Source organism: Saimiri boliviensis, chromosome 4 (genome assembly GCF_048565385.1).
Source record: "Saimiri boliviensis isolate mSaiBol1 chromosome 4, mSaiBol1.pri, whole genome shotgun sequence".
Classification (NCBI taxonomy): domain Eukaryota; kingdom Metazoa; phylum Chordata; class Mammalia; order Primates; family Cebidae; genus Saimiri; species Saimiri boliviensis.
The window spans coordinates 131,848,152-131,870,531 of NC_133452.1; the positions used below are offsets into that span (position 1 = coordinate 131,848,152).

Sequence of the window (22,380 nt, forward strand, 5' to 3'; positions counted from 1 at the left end):
CTCAAACTCCTGGGCTCAAGCAATCCGCCAGCCTCGGTTTCCCCAAGGGTTGGGTTACAGGCATGAGCCACTGCACCCTGGCCACTTACTGATACTTGACATTATATTTGTGTTTATGTGTTTCTTCCCTGCTATGTAAACACTGTGAGAACAGGGTTATTCACTGCTATGTCCCCAGATCCTAGGACAGCACATGGCACAGGGTAGGCAGTTGGTAAATATTTTTGAATAAATTAAATGATACTTGGGAAAGCAACCCTTCTTTTTTTTTTTTTTTTTTTTTTTTTTTGAGACAGAGTTTCGCTCTTGTTACCCAGGCTGGAGTGCAATGGCACAATCTCGGCTCACCGCAACCTCCGCCTCCTGGGTTCAGGCAATTCTCCTGCCTCAGCCTCCTGAGTAGCTGGGATTACAGGCACGCGCCACCATGCCCAGCTAATTTTTTGTATTTTTAGTAGAGACGGGGTTTCACCATGTTGACCAGGATGGTCTCGCTCTCTTGACCTCGTGATCCACCCGCCTCAGCTTCCCAAAGTGCTGGGATTACAGGCTTGAGCCACCGCGCCTGGCTTTTTTTTTTTTTTTTTGAGACGGAGTTTCGCTCTTGTTACCCAGGCTGGAGTGCAATGGCGCGATCTCGGCTCACCGCAACCTCCGCCTCCTGGGTTCAGGCAGTTCTCCTGCCTCAGCCTCCCGAGTAGCTGGGATTACAGGCACGCGCCACTAAGCCCAGCTAATTTTCTGTATTTTTAGTAGAGACGGGGTTTAACCATGTTGACCAGGATGGTCTTGATCTCTTAACCTCATGATCCACCCGCCTCGGCCTCCCAAAGTGCTGGGATTACAGGCTCGAGCCACCGTGCCCGGCCTGGGAAAGCGGCCCTTCTATGACACCATTCTTGAATCAGTTACTTCATTTTATTACTGAAGATAAGCTTGCTTCACCAAGGATTTGAACCATGAGGTAACCTGTAGTGTATTTAGTAACCGGATTCTTTGAGCAGGGAGGCAGAATACAATAGAGAATTAGAGGTGTTTGCATCCTGGCTGTAACCTCACCAGCTACACTGCTTGGGACATGTTGCTTTGCCTCTGTCAATGAGATGGGAATAACAGTACCTACTCCTTAGTATTAAATGATTAAATGTGCTAACAGGGAGAAGGCGAAACGTTTGTTATTTGTATTACACAGCAGGACATTATGTCTTATTTTTGTAGCTCCCCATGTCAAAGACAGGTAAGTCAAATGTTTCACGCAGAAAAAAATCCAGGCTGAACAATGGGACTGTTGGGGCGGGGCCAAAAACTTTTGCTCAAATTAACAGTATTAATGGGCCAGGCGAGGTGGCTCACGCCTGTAATCCCAGCACTTTGGGAGGCCAAGGTGGGTGGAACATATGAGGTCATACATAGGTGAAACCCCATCTCTACTAAAAACACAAACATTTGCTGGGCGTGGTGGCGGGCGCCTGTAATTCCGGCTACTCTGGAGGCTGAGGCAGGAGAATCGCACAAACCCGGCAGGCGGAGTTTGCAGTAAGCCGAGATCGCGCCATTGCACTCTAGCCGAAAGAGCAAGACTCCCGTCTCAAAACAAAAACAGTATTAATGAAATGTAGTATAACCCTCAAGTCCTACTATTAACACTTGGGGTAGAATCCAGACCGAGTCTCCCGCTCGGATTCAGAACACCTTCCGGACTCATTGGCCCTAGTGCGTCAGCTACCTCGGACAGCATCGTTTCGTGAAAATACCGCCCACCAGCCCCACAACAGGGAGAGTCCGGCAACACCCGTGAGCACGCCAGTCCGTGTGACTTCTCTCAGCTAGGGTCTGCCGTTTCCTAGTGCGTGCACAGCCGCCCTGAGGTCACCTTCACTACAGGGCCAAGGACCCCGTGGGAATGCACAGGCTTCGCCACTCTGGTTCCCCGCGCGTCCATGAAGGGGTGCCTAGAGAGAAGACCTGCGTGGCAAAAACCTGAACGAAGAGATGAGGGGCATGGAGAAGAGTAGAAAAAGATTAGAAACATAACAGTGGGAGGAGATGTTAGTTTCCTTTATAACTTTTGTTACTGGCGGTAGCAGGGAAGTTAGAAATTGTTTTTAAAAAAATTTCAGACAGGCATTTTCCAAAGGCAAGCCTGGAGCGCGCGGATCTATACAACTGCGGAAGGCCCCGTTTCCGGTCCTTTGCGCCTGCGCTCTTGCAGCCAAGAAGGCGGGAGGCCCCAGTAGAGAGAAGCCTGCAACCGGAAGTGAAGGCAGATTTCCCTCCTTCGTCGCTGTTGCTGCCGCCATACGCGCTCTCCCTGCTTAGGTAAGCTTCGGCCTTCGCCGCAATCCGCTTTCATCTGCGCTTCTCCGCACCCATCCCGTCACATGGGTTCCTGATACCCATTTCACAGGCGATGGTCTGATCGCTGGGGCCTAGTTGGTTCGTTATTTCTGTAGCCTGCATCCCTTTCGAGAGCAAAGAGTTTCTGGGGGGAGGAAGGGTAGCTAAGGGGGGGCCCAATCCAAGATGGTGTCTTCGGCGCCATTGTGTTCGCTTTGCTCCCTTCATCCGGTGGGTTCCTCTCATATTGGAGGCCTCATCATCAATGAGAGGCGGCGCTAGGCGTCCCTTGGTCTTGGTGTTTGCGGAGGGCGGGGCTCTTCTCACCTTCCTTGTCCTTTCTTGGGCCCTTTCTTGGCCCACTATGGAACTGGGAGGAGGAGCCGGTTTCTAGGCCCAGTTGGATTTTTCTCACCTCGACTTGCCCAACCTAATTTGGAGTGCCTTGCAAGTGTTTATGATTGGTGTATTGTATATTTCTCCGAAAGGAGTCTCACCTTCGTAGCGCAGCAGTGATGTGAGACCACTTGGTAAAGATTTTGTTGAAGCCTGGGTGGGGATTGCCTTTCTCTGTCAACTCTTAGCTTTCTTATTGTAGGGTGGAGACGTGAAATTTTTTGTTGTTGTTGCCGAGCCATTTGTCTTGCACTGCCCCCCCCCATGCTAATTACACAAGGATATCTTAACGGAAGGGAGGGTACTGAGAAGTGGGAGGTGGACGGCGGCCATATGATGTTTTCATTTCCAAAGGTGAGCGCTTTGCGCAGTGATGACCCTCATCTATCACCCTTGACTGATGGCTGCTGAGTTAGGCATCTGCACGTTGGGATTATAATAGGGAAAGCGCGGTCCTTTGAGGATTTTTCGGACTCTGTCATCTCCGTTTTCCACTTCTCCAAATTATTAGTAATACTTTATCCTTTATTATCTATTCTGTTTCCTCCTTGTTACTTTAAGATCAAGAATTTATAAGTTGGTCTTCCCGTTCCAATTATTCTGGTTTCTGCTACTCGAATTGCTAATCTTGTTGGGATCCTGTGTCCTAAGCACTTTCCCTGGGACTGCTTTTTCTATTCTGTTATATTTGCTTTTCGCTTGTATGTTTTGTATCTGTTTTTCTTTCCAGGTAAAAGTTTCCTGGTTTAGGGAAGGTGGGAACTGGGAATGGAAAAGAGGAGGTGAAGGCTCTGCTCCTGACTATATCTTGCCTCCCCGCCCCCCCCCCCCACCTTGCGCCGCAGCTCTTCTGTTAGAAACTAGTACCTTTGCTTTCCTTTGCTGTTCCTCAACCCCTAATTTTCACTCCTTGTTTTCACCTATTTTCCAAGAACCCGTCCAGAGGCCCCTTCCCTTTTTCCCCTGCCGGCCCAGTTATGGCAGAGAACGATGTAGACAATGAGCTCTTGGACTATGAAGATGATGAGGTCGAGACAGCAGCTGGGGGAGATGGGGCTGAGGCCCCTGCCAAGAAGGATGTCAAGGGCTCCTATGTCTCCATCCACAGCTCTGGCTTTCGTGACTTCCTGCTCAAGCCAGAGTTGCTCCGGGCCATTGTCGACTGTGGCTTTGAGCATCCATCAGAAGGTAAATTTTCTCTTGGGCATGTATGCTCATTAGGCTCTTTAAGGATAATAAAAAGATGGTTCATTGTTGCTCAGGTGGTAAAGGTTTATACTTAAGGCTAGATCAGGGCCAGTTGCAGTGGCTCATTCCTGTAATCCCAGCACTATGGGAGGCCAAGGTAGGAGAGGGTCATTTGAGCTCAAGAGTGCAGGAGAAGCCTGGGAAACATAGGGACTCCTGTCTCTATAAAACGTTCAAAAATTAGCCAGGTGTGGCGGCACACACATGGAGAGGTGTGGCAAGCCAGGGGAGGATTGCTTGGGCCCTGAAGGTTGGGGCTGTAGTGAACCATTATTGCACCACTGTACGCCAGCCTGGGTGACAGCGAGGGAAAGAAAATCAGGAGATAAGTATCAAAAACAATTTTGGATATAGGAGGCTTATACAGGTTATGGTTTCTTTTGTGATAGCAACAAAATGCTAGTGATCTAAGAGTAACTTACAGGTCTGCTATTCATTCTTGTGACTGGCTTTTCTTGTCTGTTCTCCCTCCCTCCCCCGCGCAAGACGGAGTCTTGCTCTGTCTCCAGCCTGGAGTGCAGTGGTGTGATCTCGGCTCACTGCACCCACCGTTTCCTGGGTTCAAGTGATTTTCCTTCCTCAGCCTCTAGAGTAGCTGGGACTACAGGCATGTGCCACCGTTCCTGGCTAATTTTTTGTATTTTAGTAGAGATTTTTGTATTTTAGTAGAGATAGGTTTCATCATGTTGGCCAGGGTGGTCTTGATCTCTTGACTTCATGATCTGCCCACCTTGGGCTCCCAAAGTGCTGAGATTAAGGCATGAGCCACTGCGCCCGGCCTTGTCTGCTTATTTTTAATTTTGTCACTTCTGATTTTAAATTTCCAGAAAGCTTCTGGTTGGACCTGTAGGCCCCCTTTGTTGGGCCAGGCCACCTATGGTCCCTGGAAGCCTCTAAGACTGGTTTAAAGATGACTGGCTTCTGGGTCAGGTACCAAGTCCTTCATTTTGTTCAGGGTTGCAGTTATGTGACCCGAAGTATGGCAGCCTAAGTAGGAAAAATGACCTGTGGCAGGTGTTCAAATGTCATGAATTGTTACAGATTAAGAAAAATAAGGACAGAGTCAGGAGCATTGAAGGTGATCAGTTGATAGATGCAAGGGAGTTGTTAGAACTGGGAAGGCCTGGACCTGGAGGAGGTAAAGCTGGAAGGAATTAGGAGTGTTTGATTTTGAGGTGAATATGGTTGAAGGAGCAGAGAGAGGTAGAAAGAGTCTGGAAGTTGACAAGAACCAGGTAAGTACTAGACTTTGAGGATTGAGTGGTAAGAAATTGGGTTGGCATGATGAAAAACGTGGTAGAGTTATCTGGAGACTGAAGTCTAATTGATCTTTCCTCCCCGCTTCTTTTAGTCCAGCATGAGTGCATCCCTCAGGCCATTCTGGGAATGGATGTCCTGTGCCAGGCCAAGTCGGGCATGGGAAAGACAGCAGTGTTTGTGTTGGCCACACTGCAACAGCTGGAGCCAGTTACTGGGCAGGTACATTTGGGGAGAGTGCTGGGGAAGGGATTTTGGTTAGGATTATAAGGGAAGGGTGTTTTTGTCCTAGCTACATGATGCTTGCGGAGCGATGAGCACATAATCTCTGTTACCCTTGACAACCTGACAGCTGTGGGGAATGTTCTGTTGCAAGCGTAGAGTTCATGATTTAGATCACAGAATTTAAGTCATTTATCATTGGCTGGGTGTATTTTTGTGATCATCACTTCCCTAGAGGGGATAGTGAAGGGCTATACTTACTGTATGTCTCCATCTACTTCCTGCCTAAGGTGTCTGTGCTGGTGATGTGTCACACTCGGGAGTTGGCTTTTCAGATCAGCAAGGAATATGAGCGCTTCTCTAAATATATGCCCAATGTCAAGGTAAGTCAAGGTAAAGAGACCTGAGAGTGACGATGTGGCAAGTTGGTGGGATGAGAAACTTTTAATTTTGGAGAAACTATAGTTTGCCATGGTTTAACAGTGTTAAGATCCTGTGTAACAGGAGGATTCATAAGTGGGCTATGGATCATGCTCAAGCCACCCTTTTCTTACCACTTCATATTGAATTGAATCCTATCAGTTTGTTAATTTTGGGGTGTGGGGCAGAGAAAGCTGGAAACTTTAAAAACAGCTCCAGTGGTGTGAATTCTGAGGATTCTGGCCAAGCATGGTGGCTCACTTCTGTAATCTCAGTACTTCGGGAGGCCAAGGTGGGTGGATCACTTGAGGTCAAGAGTCTGAGACCAGTCTGGCCAACATGATGAAATCCTGTGTATGAAAAATGCAAAAATTAGCCTGGCCTGGTGACATGCACCTGTAGTCCCACCTACTTGGGAGGCTGAGGTGGGAGAATCGCTCGGACCCGGGAGGCAGAGGTTGCAGTGAGCTGAGATTGTGCCACTGCACTCCAGCCTGGATGACAGTGAAACTCGGTCTCAAAAAAAAATTTTTTTTTAGATTTAAGTTAAGCATTTTTGGCAAGAATGCTTCATAGGTGATGCTCTATCTCCTGTTATGCCACAAATCTGGTTGACCTATATATTTTATTTTTATTTTATTTCGAGATGGAGTCCTGCTCTGTCCCCCAGGCTGTGAGTGCAATGACGCGACCTCAGCTCACTGCAACCTGTGCCTCGCAGGTTCAAGTGATTCTCCTGCCGCAACCTCCCGAGTAGCTGGGACTACATAGTGCCATCATGCCCAGCTAATTTTTGTATTTTTAGTAGCGACAGGGTTTCGCTATGTTGGCCAGGCCCATCTTGAACTCCTGACCTCAAGTGAGCCACCTGCCTTGGCCTCCTAAAGTGCTGGGATTACAGGCGTGAGCCATCGCGCCTGGCCTCGTTAGTGATTTTAGATTTATGGTAGGCTTAGTGTCATGACAGTTTGATTCCGTGGTGGTTCTTTTCCCCCTTGAAACTAGAAAGTAGTTTCTGGTGTTACTTGATAGTGTACCAAGGCCCAGATCCCTAAATGACTATTCACCTAATGGTTTTAACATGGAGTGATAATATTTAGCCCAAAGCAATAATTTCATGGGGTTTGTGTGGAGATTCTGGGTTTATTTAGAATAACTTGATGTTCCGTGTGTTTTTTGTGGTACTTTACACTCATCTGGTGATTTCTTGCTGTCGTTTATTTATTGCTATATTACTATTTGAGACAAGTCTTGCTTGGTTACCCAGGATGGAGTGCAGTGGCACAATCTGAGCTCACTGTAACGTCTGCTTCCCGGGTTCAAGTGATTCTTGCTGCCTCAGCCTCCCGAGTAGTGCCCGCCACTGCACCTGGCTAATTTTTGTATTTTTAGTAGACATGGGGTTTCATCATCTTGGTCAGGCTCGTCTTGAACTCCTGACCTTGTAACCCACCCACCTCGACCTTTCAGAGTGCTGGGATTACAGGTGTAAGCCACTGCACCCGGCCTATTTTTATTTTTTAATTATTTCTTTTTTTTTTGAGACAGAGTTTCACTCTTGTTACCCAGGCTGGAGTGCAATGGCGCGATCTCGGCCCACCGCAACCTCCACCTCCTGGGTTCAGGCAATTCTCCTGCCTCAGCCTCCTGAGTAGCTGGGATTACAGGCACGCACAACCATGCCCAGCTAATTTTTTGTATTTTTAGTAGAGACGGGGTTTCACCATGTTGACCATGATGGTCTCGATCTCTTGACCTCATGATCCACCCACCTCAGCCTCCCAAAGTGCTGGGATTACAGGCTTGAGCCACTGCGCCTGGCTTTTTAAATTATTTCTTGAGATGGAGTCTCGCTCTGTTGCCCAGGCTGGAGTGCAGTAGCTTGATCTCTCCTCACTGCAACTTCTGCCTCCCAGGTTCAAGAGATTCTCCTGCCTCAACCTCCTGGGTAATTTTTGTATTTTTAGTAGAGATGGAGTTTCACCATGTTGGCCAGGCTGGTCTTGAACTCCTGGCTTGAAGTGATCTGCCTGCCTCGGCCTCCCAGAGTGCTAGGATTACAGGTGTGAGCCACTGAGCCCAGCCTTATTTTTATTTTTAGAGACGGAGTATTCCTCTTGTTACCCATGCTGGAGTACAGTGGTGAGATCTTGGCTCACCACAACCTCTGCCTCCAGGTTCAAGTGATTCTCGTGCCTCAGCCTCCCGAGTAGCTGGGATTACAAGAATGTGCCACCATACCTGGCTCCTTGATTTTTTAAATGAAGCCTGGCCTCAGAAATGAAGGAAAATGGTTAGATTAAGTCAGAAGGACTGAATTCTTGTCCTGACTGCTCTGAGCAGTCCTGTAACTTTAGGCAATCCCTTTTGTTTATTAACCTCAGCGTTTGGTGGGGGGACATAAAATTTTTAAATTAGGTGACCTCTAAAAGTTTGTTGTAGTCTTGAAACATGCTAAAAATTGGTTTAGCTCAAACTGAGAGTGGGAACCCTGAGGAGATGAGACTCTTTCCTTCCTTGTTTTTGAGACTCTTTGCTCTTGGCTCGGCAGGTTGCTGTGTTTTTTGGTGGTCTGTCTATCAAGAAGGATGAAGAGGTGCTGAAGAAGAACTGCCCGCATATCGTCGTGGGGACTCCAGGCCGTATCCTAGCCCTGGCTCGAAATAAGAGCCTCAACCTCAAACACATTAAACACTTTATTTTGGATGAATGCGATAAAATGCTTGAACAGCTCGGTGAGTGGCAGTGCTGGGACTTGGCTAATGCTGGGGAATTGTTCTTTGGAGCCAAATGATGTTTATTTGAAACAGGAGCACCTCAGTGCAAGGACGACTCTTATCTATCACCCATGACTGATGGCTCTGGGTTCCCTGGTTGGTTTTTATTGTTTTAAGCACAGTAAAGGGTGTCATCTATCATCTTTCTATGATTTTTTTTTTTTTTTTTTTTGAGACAGAGTTTTGCTCTTGTTACCCAGGCTGGAGTGCAATGGTGCGATCTCAGCTTACTGCAACCTCCTCCTCCTGGGTTCAGGCAATTCTCCTGCCTCAGCCTCCTGAGTAGCTGGGATTACAGGCACGCGCCACCATGCCCAGCTAATTTTTTGTATTTTTAGTAGAGACGGGGTTTCACCATGTTGACCAGGATGGTCTCGATCTCTCTACCTCGTGATCCACCCGCCTTGTCCTCCCAAAGTGCTGGGATTACAGGCTTGAGCCACCGTGCCCGGCATGATTTTTTTTTTAACCTTTGTGAATAGGGGACATTGATAACTTTAGGCATAAGTTGTCACCACCACTACCCTTTCCGTTAAAGATTTCTATACTAGGAGTCATAGGGGAGATTCTAAACTGAAGGGGAAGACCGTCTACCCTCACGGCATCTCCAGCGCAACATACACTGTCAGAATTTATACCTGAATAAGTTTCTAGACTCGGGTTTGGGATTAATGTAGAGAGTGTTTGTAGGAGTTTGTGTGGTGCAGTATTCTAGTGTGCTTAGTGGAGTTAATGAAGAAAGATTTTTCTGTCAGAATTGAATCTCGGTGAATGAGAGTGGGGATGGACATAGGCTCCAGAGAAAAGTTAATACAGATGATCTTTGGCAATTCAGTATGGCGAGCTATAAAGGTAGGCTCTAGGTAGAGATGTCATATTTGTCCAGCTGGATAGAAAAGTGATCCAGAGGGTCATAGATGAACTTTGATAGCTGGAATGTAATATGTGCTTGATATTGGTAGTCTGCAGAAGGCTGGCCTGGCCTTGCGCAGTAAAGAGTTGGGCCTGTAAAGCATGTTTTAAAGGCCTTATGCCTGAGAGTGTCTGCACAGGGCTTCATCCCCATTTTATAGTTGTGAATTTTGGGGTTTTTATCTTAATTCTTTCTTAGTTAAAACAAACAGCTGGAATATGATTCCAATTCTTGATTCCAAGTTCACTGCGGTCTTCACCTCACTGGGAAGTCTACCTTTAATCTTTATCGTACCTGCTTATTTTCTCCTACAATTTTTTTTCTTGTTCTCAAAGACATGCGTCGGGATGTCCAGGAAATTTTTCGCATGACCCCCCACGAGAAGCAGGTCATGATGTTCAGTGCTACCTTGAGCAAAGAGATCCGACCAGTCTGCCGCAAGTTCATGCAAGATGTAAATACCCTTCTACCTTCTCTCCCTCCACTCCCCGCCCGCTGCCTCCTCCCCTTCCTCGCCCTCTTCCTCCAGACTCCCTTGTCATTCAAGTGCCAAGAAGGCGGCTTGTGCCCAGCTGGGAGTAATGACTCCTTGAAGAAACATACAGAAGCAGAGACAGCTAGTGTTAGGGTCTGCGCGGGTGCCAGGGAAACTCCGGAAGACTTGGTCGGGTTAATGTGAGAGCGGGTAGTGTTCGACTTTTTCTCAAAAAGCACAACATTTTTGAACCTCTTCTCCCTTTGGGGGAGGGCAGGATTTTTCTGCCCTACCACCCACCCATCGTCTCTTACGTGCCCCCTACAGCCACGCACCCTCAAGGTGGCATCGAGCATACAGCTGGAGCCTTCTGCTCACCAAAACTCCTACTTCCCGGTGGCAGGAGAGCAAGAGAGGGACAGACAGATGGCAGGGCATGTCCAAAAGAAGAGCATCAGCACAAATGAATCCTCCCCTTCCCCACCTCCAGGGGTGGGGGCCTTTGGCACCTCAGTCCCCGATACCCTACTCCTTCCCACCCACATCTCCTTGCACCCATCCGGAACCTCGGTTGATGTGAGCCGGCAACAGAGAAGCACCGTGGCGCGGCGAGGGAATGCAGACGGCACCCAGCGGTGGATGGCGGCAGCGGAGGCCGCGGGGAAACCTGACCAGGAAGCTGAGGACCAAACCAACCTCTTTTTCCGTTCCCGGTTTTTTTCCTGAACCCAACGCGTGCCGTGCCCCGTTTCCCCCCATATGTGTTGGGGAGGGGTGTCCTGAATGGGGTGGTAGATTTTTTTTTTTTTTTTTTCTTAAAAATTTTTTTTTTTTTAATACTCAGAGGAGAGGGACATAGGAAAGGTAAAGTGGATGTAATCGGGTGGGTGTTAGGGTTTGGGGCTAGGTGGGTCCTAGCATAAGCAGTGGAGTGTGTTCTTCCCCTCCCTGCAGTGTTCCTTCCTGTGAGATAACTCTTTATCTGTATTTGGGGCTAGAATAAAATTTGAAGGAGGCCATGGAACTTGTCTTTAAAAAGCCTGCCTTGGCTGGGCATGGTGGCTCACCTCTAATCGCAGTGCTTTGGGAGGCCAAGGTGGGAGGATTGCTTGAGCTCAATGAGACTAGCATAGGCAATGTAGTGAGACCTTGTCTCTACCAAAAAAGCTGGGTGTAGTGGCACATACCTGTGGTCCCAGCTACTTGGGAGGCTGAGGCAGGAGGGTTTGCCTGAGCCCAGGATGTGGAAGCTGCAGTAAACTGTAATTGTGCCACTGTACTTCAGCCTGGGTGATAGGGGCCCTGTATCAAAAAAAGAAAAGAAAACCTGCCTTGTTTTTTTTTCTGTGACACATGCATCATTTCCTGTTTTGGCCTCTGGGTCTTAAGATGTTAACTATCTTCCCCAAGATAGTATAAAAAGTGTTAGGAAAGTTGGATTTTGGAGTTGTGCTAATTTCTGTATGTTACTTTCCTCCCCTTCAGGGGGTCTTTGTTGTTTTAAAGATGAATGCAGGGAGGTGTGGTGGTATGTTACCTGTATTCCCAGCTATTCAGGAGACTGAAACAGGAGGATTACCTGAGCCCAGGAATTTGAGGCTATAGTGTGTTATGATTGTGCCTGTGAATAGCCACTGCACTCCAGCCTGGGCAACATAGATCCTGTCCCTTTAAAAAATGCATATCTGCTGCTTTGAATTTGGTTTTTAATACCACTTACTGATACCTTCCCTGTAAGTCTGTAGATGGTTTAATTCGTAGTCAAGAGACCAGTCTCATCTAAAACTACCCTGTTGTGGTCTGATGGCAAGTTACTCATCTTGAGTAATTTTTTGTTTCTCCGTAGAGTAATTTTTTGTTTCTCTGTAAGTGGCATTTTGACTGTCCATTTTAGCATTCGGTTCTTAAAAGACATCCACTTTCCTAACGTACATGAGATTCTCTTGGTTGAAGTAGGAGAATCAAATGGAGCAGTCGTCCTCCCCCCACCCGTGTTCTTCCAAGCAACTCTGATGCAGTTATTCCGACCTTGAGTCGTTGCCTCTCATCATTTCCCAGACGTTTGGGCCTTGCTCTCCCTTTGAGAATCATCTCCCATTTTCTTTTTTCTCCCACCTCTATTTGAGGTAATGGCATCTGTGCCATTGGGTGGTTTCACTGCTCCTTTATGTCCTTGCAAAGTTTCTTTCCCCTGATAGTTTTTACTTGGGCAGTCTTAAAACTCATCTGATAGGAAGGAAATTAGATGTAATGTGAGAAAGACCACAGTAAAATGTGGGTATTTTTGGGAATGGGGTGGGGTTTTCAATCTTCTCTTTCCTCCTCCCCATCCCCCCATGGGGTGTATTGGAGATCAACTTCCTCCACCCCCCCAGGTTTAACCCCCCCACTCTGCCCTCCTCCCGTTCCCCACCCCCTTCCTCCCCCCCCAGCCAATGGAGATCTTCGTGGATGATGAGACGAAGTTGACGCTGCATGGATTGCAGCAGTACTACGTGAAACTGAAGGACAACGAGAAGAACCGGAAGCTCTTTGATCTTCTGGATGTTCTTGAGTTCAACCAGGTCAGTTACACGTCTAGTAGCGGGATGAGCATTGGAGCGCTCCAGCTGTAGCAGAAAGCTGAGTCTTAAGTATACTTTTATTGAAACCACATGTGTGATGTGGGGGAGAATGGTGAGGGTATAAATAGAGAGGCTGAGCATGAGCAAGATGGAAGTTGCTTCTCCATTCTGTGGCTGGCATGGATATGTCCTCAATAACCTCAAGGAAAATAAACTTCAAAAATTAAGATCCTTGGCCAAGCATGGTGGCTTATGTATGTGAGCCCAGCTTAGCACTTTGGGGAGCTGAGGCAGGTGGATCGTTTGAGACCAGCCTGGGCAACATGGTAAAACTTCATCACTACCAAAGAAGAAAAAAAATTAATTAGCCAGGTGTGGTGGTGTACGCCTGTAGTCCCAGGTACTCCAGTGGCTGAGGTGGAAGGATACCTTGAGCCCAGGAGATTGAGGGTGCAGTGAACTGTGATTATACCACTAAGCTCCAGCTTGGGCAATAAAGGGAGACTGTCCAAAAAAAAAAAAAAAAAAGTCCTTGAAAGGTTTTAGGAAGTTGTTACAAGTCTTTTTTTTTTTTTTTTTTTTTTTTTTTGTGACGGAGTTTCGCTCTTGTTACCCAGGCTGGAGTGCAATGGCGCGATCTCGGCTCACCACAATCTCCGCCTCCTGGGTTCAGGCAATTCTCCTGCTTCAGCCTCCTGAGTAGCTGGGATTACAGGCACGCGCCACCATGCCCAGCTAATTTTTTGTTTTTTAGTAGAGACGGGGTTTCACCATGTTGACCAGGATGGTCTCGATCTCTCGACCTCATGATCCACCCGCCTCGGCCTCCTAAAGTGCTGGGATTACAAGCTTGAGCCACCGCGCCCGGCCTTGTTACAACTCTTAAAATGACTTTTGGGGGCCATGTTAGGGCTCATAATTGTTCAGTTCTTCTAATACTGCTTAAGAGAAGCATTTCTGGCTTGGTGCAGGGCAGTGGCTCCTGCCCATCATCCCAGTACTTTGGGAGGGGGAGGCTGAGGCAGGAGCATTGCCTGGGCCCAGGACTTCAAGACTAGTCTGGGTAACATAGGGAGAACCCCATCACTACAGATAGTGGGGGAAAAAAATAGTAGCTGGGTGTGGTGGGTGATATGCACCTGTGGTCCCAGCTGCTTGGGCTGGTGAGGTGGAAGGATCTCTTGATCCCAGGAGGTGGAGGCTGCAGTGAACCACGATTGTACCACTGCATTCCAGCCTGGGTGACAGAGTGAGACACCATCTCAAAAAAGTATTGCGTTAATATACTTGTGAATGGTCTATTTGCATTAAAAACTCCTTTTTAGAATTAGGATAGCTCCCTTAGGTTTAATGTTTTGGTGAGCAGGAATATCAGTCACTCCTCCAGATCTTAATTCACTTTTTCATGAGGCGACCTCATCCTTGTCACCTGCCATGTCTGGCAGTTTTGGTTTCTGAACTCTGCTACCTCAGAGGGCAGCCTCCTTAGGTAAAAACCAGTGCTGAGAAAAAGTCGTATTTCCTCTTCTGCTCTAAACACATAGTGGGGGAACAAGAGATGAAGAGGAATTCCTGAAAACATAATTACTGGAAACTCCCCTCTCCCACATAATGTTTCTCACACCATGTACCCCTATTCCCCAATTCCTGGCCCCCCTCCCCACCACTCCGCAACAGGTGGTGATCTTTGTGAAGTCTGTGCAGCGGTGCATTGCCTTGGCCCAGCTACTGGTGGAGCAGAACTTCCCAGCCATTGCCATCCACCGTGGGATGCCCCAGGAGGAGAGGTGAGTTGAAGATGGGAAAGATGTTTTATGTCCTTGGGAGAAAAAGACGAGAGAAGGGAGTCTCAACACTTTTTAAATTTCCTTTCTCACAAAGGCTTTCTCGGTATCAGCAGTTTAAAGATTTTCAACGACGAATTCTTGTGGCTACCAACCTATTTGGCCGAGGCATGGACATCGAGCGGGTGAACATTGCTTTTAATTATGACATGCCTGAGGATTCTGACACTTACCTGCATCGGGTAAGCCCTACATGCTGAAGAAATCCCGTCCTCCCAAAACCTTTTCTGTAGCTTTTTGTACATTACATCTTCATTCCTGCCTCTGGTAGTCTCTTGCCTCTCGGGTCCTCAGTACTACCCTCTGTCTCCTTCCAGGTGGCCAGAGCAGGCCGGTTTGGCACCAAGGGCTTGGCGATCACATTTGTGTCTGATGAGAATGATGCCAAGATTCTCAATGATGTGCAGGATCGCTTTGAGGTCAATATTAGTGAGCTGCCTGATGAGATAGACATCTCCTCCTACAGTGAGTACTGATGTCATGAAACCCTTTAGATCGTCCTTGTTCCTTAGTGTGTTGGTCCTAAATCCCATCATCTAGGTCATGGGCACCTGATGTGTAATGGACACTTGACCGGTTCATGTCCCCTGGCCTTTGATGCTGTGTTGGGATATTTTCCTGACCTGTGTGTGGGGTCTTTGTCTTCTCTCATCATATTACTTCCCTTCTCTCACCCGCATGTCTGTCCTCTGAACCCACATGGTACACCAGCATCTGCATGTGTACTGTGTGCTCCTGCCTTGCTTTCCCCTTTTCACGCCTTATTCTGACCATGCTACGTTTTCTCCTCAGTTGAACAGACACGGTAGAGGACTCGCCCATTCTGGAATGTGACTGGCCTTCAGGAGACGATATCAGGGTGGGGGTGAAGGAGACACTACTGCCCCCATCCCTGACAGCCCCCACCCCATGGCTTCCGTCTTTTGCATCACCACCACTCCTGAACCCCCATTTCTGATTTGTCAGAATTTTTTTTTTTAACAAAACTAAAAATGAAACACATGTGTCTGTGGTATCTTTAAGTGCTTCGTCCCTTTATTGTATTTGGGGTGAGGTTATTTTAGGTCATGGTCTTAAACAAATTCCCTGTAAGGCATGGGTGACCTGCTGTGAGGTCAAAGGGAGATGGGATTAAGACTGCAGAGCCCTGGCTCCCCCACTACCTGCTAATTGCCTGTGCTTTGTGGGGGTCTCTTCTGCTTTCTCTGGTCTGAGAGAGGCTTGGATGTTTCTGATCCCGAAGCTCCTGGGGGGGTGGCGCACAGTATTTCCACTGCCAGAGGGTGCTGTGGGCACTGGGGAAAGCTTAGGCATTGCCTTCCAGGCTCTCTCGGTGCCGTCTCATCTGTTCCTTCAGCTTCTGGATCTTGAGCACCAGGGCTTGGGCCTCCCAGGCTCCTTCCTGCCCTTCCAGGAGCGCCTGGTATAGCTCCAGCTGCTGCTCCAGCAGCTCCTCAGCTTGGGCCAGCTCAGCTGTGCGGTGGGTCCCAGGGCCCTGGTAGGGGAAGTAGGGGAGGGAGCATCAGCCAGGGCTGGGGTCAGAGGCCCTGGGAAGTGAGAAATTCCACCCTCCCTATCTGTTTTTGACGTAGCCTTTACTGAGAAGCCCGGGGAGCTCCTTCTCTTGGGCATAGGCCTCTGCAGGACAGGTAGAGATCCCTGGCCCAGAGGCTGTAACCGGATGACTTGAACAAGGATATGGGGTCACTGGAAAGGACTGGCTTCCCCTCTCTGCTAAGAAATAATTAACTGTTAGGTGAGGGGGAATTCCTGTTCAAGGACTTTGTGGACTGTGCTGCTGTGGGTGAGGGTGGGGGAAGGAAGCCCAGAGGTCTGGGCTGGGGGAGGGGAGGAGAAGAGCTGGTAGCTGAGTTAAAAAAAGAGATAGAGGAGTAAGGGTGGTGCAGGGTGGGATTGACGGGTTTTTTCCCCACCTCAGTACAAACTCAAACCCTCTGACCCTACCATTGGTGCCACTTACCCTGGGAGGGGACGGCGTCTTCTCATTGCCTCTGGAGCTGGTCTCTTCCATGCTTGCCTTGGGGTTTTGGGAGCAGCACCCACGGGAACCCTGGGGTGGCAGGGACCAGGAGGGTAGGAGGAGGCGAAGGAAATGGCACCGAGAGAGCCAGGACAGAGGGAGGACCATGGCGGGTGACCTGGCAGGGAGCTGTCTGAGCTGCACAACAGCCACCAGGAACTGGTTCCCTCCAGGCCTTGGCCTCACTTCAGTGGCTGGCCCTGCCCAGGCCCCGGCCCCCAGCCCTGCCCTTGCCCCACTCTGCCCCCACCTCTCCCAGCCTACCCCCAGACAGAGTCCAGGAACACTTCCTGATGTGAAAAATGTTCCTGCTAGTTTAGGCAGAACTTGCTTCAGAGTGCTGGTGTCCAGCCTACCACAGGTTTGTTTGTTTGTTGGTTTTCCTGTCCTAAAGTGTTGATTAGGTATGAATTTTGCAAACATTACTTCTATTAGTGGTGGCTGTGGTGCTGGAGAGGATTGTGCCTTCTCCAAGCTGCGTGGCAAGAACCACCAATAGTGTGGTCGAACTTCAGCCCTTTCCAAGACCATGGCTCTTTGGGCCTGCAGATGTCAGCCCACGTGTCTTCCTGTGCTTGTGGACTGCTTGGGTGATCCACTGGGTGTCAGGTTTCCTTCTGATAGTGTTATGGAATGGATCAACTAGGATAACCCCCCAAAAATTTGTACATGGAATCTTCAACCCAGTAAGAAATACTCAGAGCTCCACAGTGGCATCAGCTTGCTCCTCTGCAACAGACTGAAGGCTGTGAGCAAACTAGCTGGTTAACTCCATCATAGGCTTGTAACTTGTATTCTTTTTCTTTTTTGGGGGGGGGATGGGAGTCTTGCTCTGTCGCCAGGCTGGAGTGCATGGTGCAGTCTTGGCTCACTGCAACCTCTGCCTCCTGGGTTTAAGCAATTCTCTGCCCTAGCCTCCCTAGTAGCTGGGATTACAGGTGCCCACCACCACACCTGGCTAATTTTTGTATTTTTAGTAGAAATGGAGTTTCACCATGATGGCCAGGCTGGTCTTGAACTCCTGACCTCGTGATTTACCCACCTCCGCCTCCCAAAGTGTTGGGATTACAGACATGAGCCACTGTGCCTGGCAGCTTGTATTCTTAGGAACTGGGTTTTCGGCTACCACCAAGCTTATGTATAATGTAACCTTGCTTGGCTGTAGCCCAGTAGTATGCGTTATCAGACTGGGTGGGGATCCCTGTGGAGAGCAGAGAGTTGGTGGTACTGCCAGCAGTGGACCCTCAGGAGAAAGCACATGACATCAGACTGCTGCTTCTTCCATAGCTCCTGGATGTACTTGTGTGCATCATCTTAGCTTACCCTGCTGCCAGACAGAAAGGAAAGGCTACCATAGGTCTTGTGTGTTTCTTTTTTTTTTTTTGAGGCGGAGTTTCACTCTTGTTACCCAGGCTGGAGTGCAATGGCGCGATCTCGGCTCACCGCAACCTCCGCCTCCTGGGTTCAGGCAATTCTCCTGCCTCAGCCTCCTGAGTAGCTGGGATTACAGGCCCACGCCACCATGCCCAGCTAATTTTTTGTATTTTTAGTAGAGACGGGGTTTCACCATGTTGACCAGGATGGTCTCGATCTCTTGACCTCGTGATCCACCTGCCTCGGCCTCCCAAAGTGCTGGGATTACAGGCTTGAGCCACCGCGCCCGGCCGTGTGTTTCTTAACACTCTTTTCTCACTTCTCCACTCTGCAAGGTAGGAATTACATCACTGGTTTGCACCTGAGGAAATTGGCTCAGATGATTTTGTTGGACACTCAATGGGCAAGTGTCTATTGGGGCCAGCTCTGGGCTAGATGTGCTTGAGGCTCCACAGCTGGTGGTTGGAAGGTTCTGGAGCGTTCATGTCCAGGTCCACCTGACTTGAAAACTCATCCTGACCTTGCTTAAGTGCTGATTCCCCTTTTGCCAATGCTACTCTTTCTTTTATTTTGCTTCCCTTTATTGTTCTTTGCAGACGCTGTTTATTTACATCAATCTGTAAATAAATGGGAGGTTTGTGGCAACCCTGTGTCAAACACATCAAGCAGGTCTGTTGGTGCAGTTTTTTCCAACAGTGGACAGACATGTATCTGTGTCACACTGGTAATTCTCAAAACGTTTCAAGCTTTTTAATTATTATACCTGTTACAGTGAGCTGTAATTAGTTACTGAAGTTAACTATTGTGATTGTTTTGGAGCACCACGAGCCACACTCATATAAGACGGTGAACTTAATGGAAAAATGTGTGTGCTGTGACTGCATCACCAACTGGTCATTCTCCCAGCTCTGCTTTCGCGGCCCTCCCTATTCCCTGAGGCACAACAGTATTGAAAGGAATAATCCATGAGGCAAATGGCAAACCTTATTTTAAGAAGTTGTCAAAGCAGCCTTCAGCAACCATGCCCCTGATCTATGGAGGCAAGACCCTCCCCCAGCAAAAAGAGGATTAGCTGAAGCCTCAGGTGATTGTTAGCATTTGTTTAGTAATAAAATATTTTAAAATTAAAGTATATGGCTGGGCATGGTGGTTTATGCGTGTAATCCCGGGACTTTGGGAGGCTGAGGCAGATGGATCACTTGAGGTCAGAAGTTCAAGATCAGCCTGGCCAACATGGTGAGATCCCATCTCTGCTAAAAATACAAAAATTAGCTTAGCCAGGTGTGGTGATGGGCTCCTGTAGTCCCAGCTACTGGAAGGCTAAGCAGGAGAATCGCTTGAACTCAGGAGACAGAAGTTGCAGTGAGCCAAGATTGTGCCACTGCACTCCAGCCTGGGCTACAGAGTGAGACTCTGTCTCAAAAGAAAAAAAAAAATGTATACACAGTTTTTTTGTACACAATGTTACTGTACACTTAACAGACTACAACATAGTGCAAACACAACTTTTAGACACAGTAGGAAACTAGAAAGTTTGTGTGACTTGCTTTGTTGCCATGGTCTGGTGACAAATCTGCAGTATCTCTGAGGTATGCCTGTAATTTTCCTTTCCCTCTTCTTGCTGGCCCAGAAGGACCTTGTTTCTTGTCCCTGTCTAGCCCTGCATGTTGTAGGGGTTTGCCTACTCTGGTAGGTCTGGAAACTTTGTACCCCTGGTAACCTTGGCTCCTGGCATATGACACTGGTACAGGCCTCAAGCTCTGTTGGACTAATGAGCCTCCCCCCCGCCTCCTGAAACTAGAACCAAAGTCCTGTGCACACACCGTGCATGTGTGAGCCTGTGTGATGTCGGCTTCCTGCAGGGTGTTCTGAAGAGGTGTCCTGTTGTGACTGGAGGACACAGCCACTGGCCTGGAGGCAGAGGTGGCTCAGAAGGGAGTGGCTAGTCCCAATTTTGATCATCTGGGAACAGGAAGGTCCATAGAAAACCCCGAGTCAGAAGACAGGATTGCTGGAGAGTGCACAGCTGCTAGCCAGCTCGCTATCCAGGTGTCACTCCGCACTGGGAGGGAAGATGGCCTTTCCCATGGTGTAGAAGTCCAGGAACCAGGCAGAGGGAGGCTTTCCCAGTGGTCAGTGCTTCTCACAGTTGGGGGCCGAAGCACTTTAGATGAGGCCAAAAACTTTACATTCCTCATTAGCTGACTTTTCCCCACTCAAGTGGAAAAAAGAACCCAGAACCTTTGTAAAAGGTTTAGGGGAAAAGGGCTTTCCCTTTTGTCTCCTAGTGGTATCGTTATGCATGACTTACACTTTAATCGCAACGTGTACACAGCTTAAAAACTTTTTTTTTTAAATTTTTTATTTTTTTTTGAGACAGAGTCTCAGCTTGTCACCCAGGCTGGAGTGCAATGGCGTGATCTCAGGTCACTGCAACCTCTGCCTCCAGGGTTCAAGCTATTCTCCTGCCTCAGTTTCCTGAGTAGCTAGGATTCCAGGTGTGCACCACCACGTCTGGCTAATTTTTGTATTTTTAGTAGAGACAGGGTTTCTATGTTGGCCAGGCTTGTCTGGAAGTCCTTTACCTCAAGTAATCTACCCACCTCAGCCTCCCAAAGTGCTGGGATTACAGACGTGAACCACCACACCTTGCCATTCCTTACTATCTTAAAATGCAAATATGATGACACTATTCTTCTTAAAACTCACATTGACATTTAATTGCTATCCTAGTGGTATAAAGATGTGGGATCTTTAGGAGTTGATTAGGTTGAATGGATTAATGCCATCGTATGGGACGATACAAAGTGTCAGTTCAGCCTCTTTGCCCTCCCACCGCCCACCACAGGATGATACTGCAGCCAGGCCCTCGTAAGATGCCAGTGCTATGCTCTTGGACTTCCCAGCCTCCAGATTTGTGGGAAATACATTTCTTTTCTTTATAAATAACCCAGTCTGTGCTGGGTGTGGTGACTCACGCCTGTAATTCCAGCACTTCGGGCGGCCAAGGTGGGTGAAAGGCTTGAGCTCAGGAGTTTGAGATAGCCTGAGCAACATGGCAAAACCCCATCTCTACAAAAAAATAGAAAAATAGGCCGGGTGCGGTGGCTCAAGCCTGTAATCCCAGCACTTTGGGAGGCCGAGGCGGGTGGATCACGAGGTCGAGAGATCGAGACCATCCTGGTCAACATGGTGAAACCCCGTCTCTACTAAAAACACAAAAAATTAGCTGGGCATGGTGGCGTGTGCTTGTAATCTCAGCTACTCAGGAGGCTGAGGCAGGAGAATTGCCTGAACCCAGGAGGCGGAAGTTGCGGTGAACCGAGATCGCGCCGTTGCACTCCAGCCTGGGTAACAAGAGCGAAACTCCATCTCAAAAAAAAAAAAAAAAAAAAAAAAAGAAAAATAACCTGGATATGGTGGTGCACACTTGTGGACCCAGTTACTTAGGAGGCTGAGGTGGGAGGATCATTTGAATCTGGGAGGTGGAGGTTGCAGTGAGTCGAGATCGTGCCACTGCACTAAAGTCTGAGAGACAGAGTGAGACCCTGTCTCAAAAGACAGCAAAATAAATTAGCCAGTCTGTAGTTTTCTGTTATAGCAGCAGAAAATGGATTAAGATACCTAGACTATGTTGTGGTTTTTTTTGTTTATTGTTGTTTTTGTTATTCCTGAGTCTTAATATATTGAGTCTTAATCAGATGAGCATTCTGGCCTGGCCTCTGCAGGAGGGGCCTGTCTTCAGCCAGGGACAGGAGGAGATTAAGGCTAGCATCATCCACAGGGTCAAGGGGCTGCAGAGCCCCCTGAGGCCAGTGTGCTGATGAGCCCTTCCATACTGTATCCTACCTAGTGGATTGGCAGGACTGGGTGACTGACAGGAATCATTGTTGCCTCCATGGGAAAGTCTTACAGAGATGGTGGCTGAGGGATATTGAAGTTTAGCCATTACATTACAGTGAGAGAAATTATACTACTAAGTGTCAGAGACCCGCTGGGCACTTTCTGTTACCGTCACAGGTGGCTTTCACAGCAGCCTTTCAAGAGAGCTCTTTTTACTTTTCTTGCACATGGCTGTCCAGTTGTTCCAGCATCATTTGCAGAAAAGACTATCTTTTCTCTATTGTATTGCCTTTGCTCCTTTGTGTTTATGTGGGACTATTTCTTGGCTCTCTATTCTGATCAAGTGGATCAATTTGTCTATTCTTTGCCAATGCTACTCTTTCTAAACTTAATTTTTCAACCGACAAAGAGTGTATACATTTATGGTGTACATCGTGTTTATATATATACATACACATGCATACACACGTTGTGGAATGGATAAACCAAACAATTTAATAACATGTACATTACCTCACATGTTTTTTTCGTGTGTGTGTGATGAGAATGCTTAAAGCTATTCTCATTTTATTTTGAAATATACAATACGTTGTTATTAAGTTTAGTCACCGTAAGGTATAATAGATCTCTTGAACTTATTCTTCCTAACTGAAATCTTGTGTTCTTTGG

General features: G+C 48.0%; 2 protein-coding genes and 2 non-coding genes across 6 annotated transcripts; 3 read left to right on the forward strand and 1 right to left on the reverse strand.

Annotated features, from left to right (window-relative positions):
- The first annotated feature begins 2,208 nt into the window (after positions 1–2,208).
- On the forward strand, positions 2,209–15,475 carry DDX39B (DExD-box helicase 39B). 3 transcript variants are annotated; one of them, XM_039467957.2, is made up of 11 exons: positions 2,209–2,319; positions 3,666–3,921; positions 5,333–5,460; positions 5,751–5,843; positions 8,432–8,615; positions 9,906–10,024; positions 12,478–12,609; positions 14,287–14,396; positions 14,491–14,635; positions 14,771–14,918; positions 15,246–15,475. In XM_039467957.2, exons 2-11 carry the CDS (start codon positions 3,711–3,713, stop codon positions 15,260–15,262), a joined length of 1,287 nt encoding a protein of 428 aa, XP_039323891.1. In that variant the 5' UTR covers positions 2,209–2,319; positions 3,666–3,710; the 3' UTR covers positions 15,263–15,475. The 3 variants fall into 3 exon arrangements, with proteins under 3 accessions (XP_039323891.1, XP_074254364.1, XP_074254363.1); XM_074398263.1 differs by lacking the exon at positions 2,209–2,319 and adding an exon at positions 2,337–2,436; XM_074398262.1 differs by lacking the exon at positions 2,209–2,319 and adding an exon at positions 2,528–2,867.
- On the forward strand, positions 3,062–3,139 carry LOC120363465 (small nucleolar RNA SNORD83). Its single transcript, XR_005579011.1, has one exon. It is a non-coding gene; the product is annotated as a small nucleolar RNA SNORD83 (small nucleolar RNA).
- On the forward strand, positions 8,666–8,741 carry LOC120363466 (small nucleolar RNA SNORD83). Its single transcript, XR_005579012.1, has one exon. It is a non-coding gene; the product is annotated as a small nucleolar RNA SNORD83 (small nucleolar RNA).
- Positions 15,462–16,681, reverse strand: MCCD1 (mitochondrial coiled-coil domain 1). The gene is made up of 2 exons (XM_003944361.4): positions 16,435–16,681; positions 15,462–15,948 (listed from the first exon to the last, which is right to left on the reverse strand). The coding sequence occupies exons 1-2, from the start codon at positions 16,600–16,602 to the stop codon at positions 15,760–15,762; spliced, it is 357 nt and encodes a 118-aa protein (XP_003944410.1). The 5' UTR covers positions 16,603–16,681; the 3' UTR covers positions 15,462–15,759.
- Between the last annotated feature and the right edge of the window lie 5,699 nt (positions 16,682–22,380).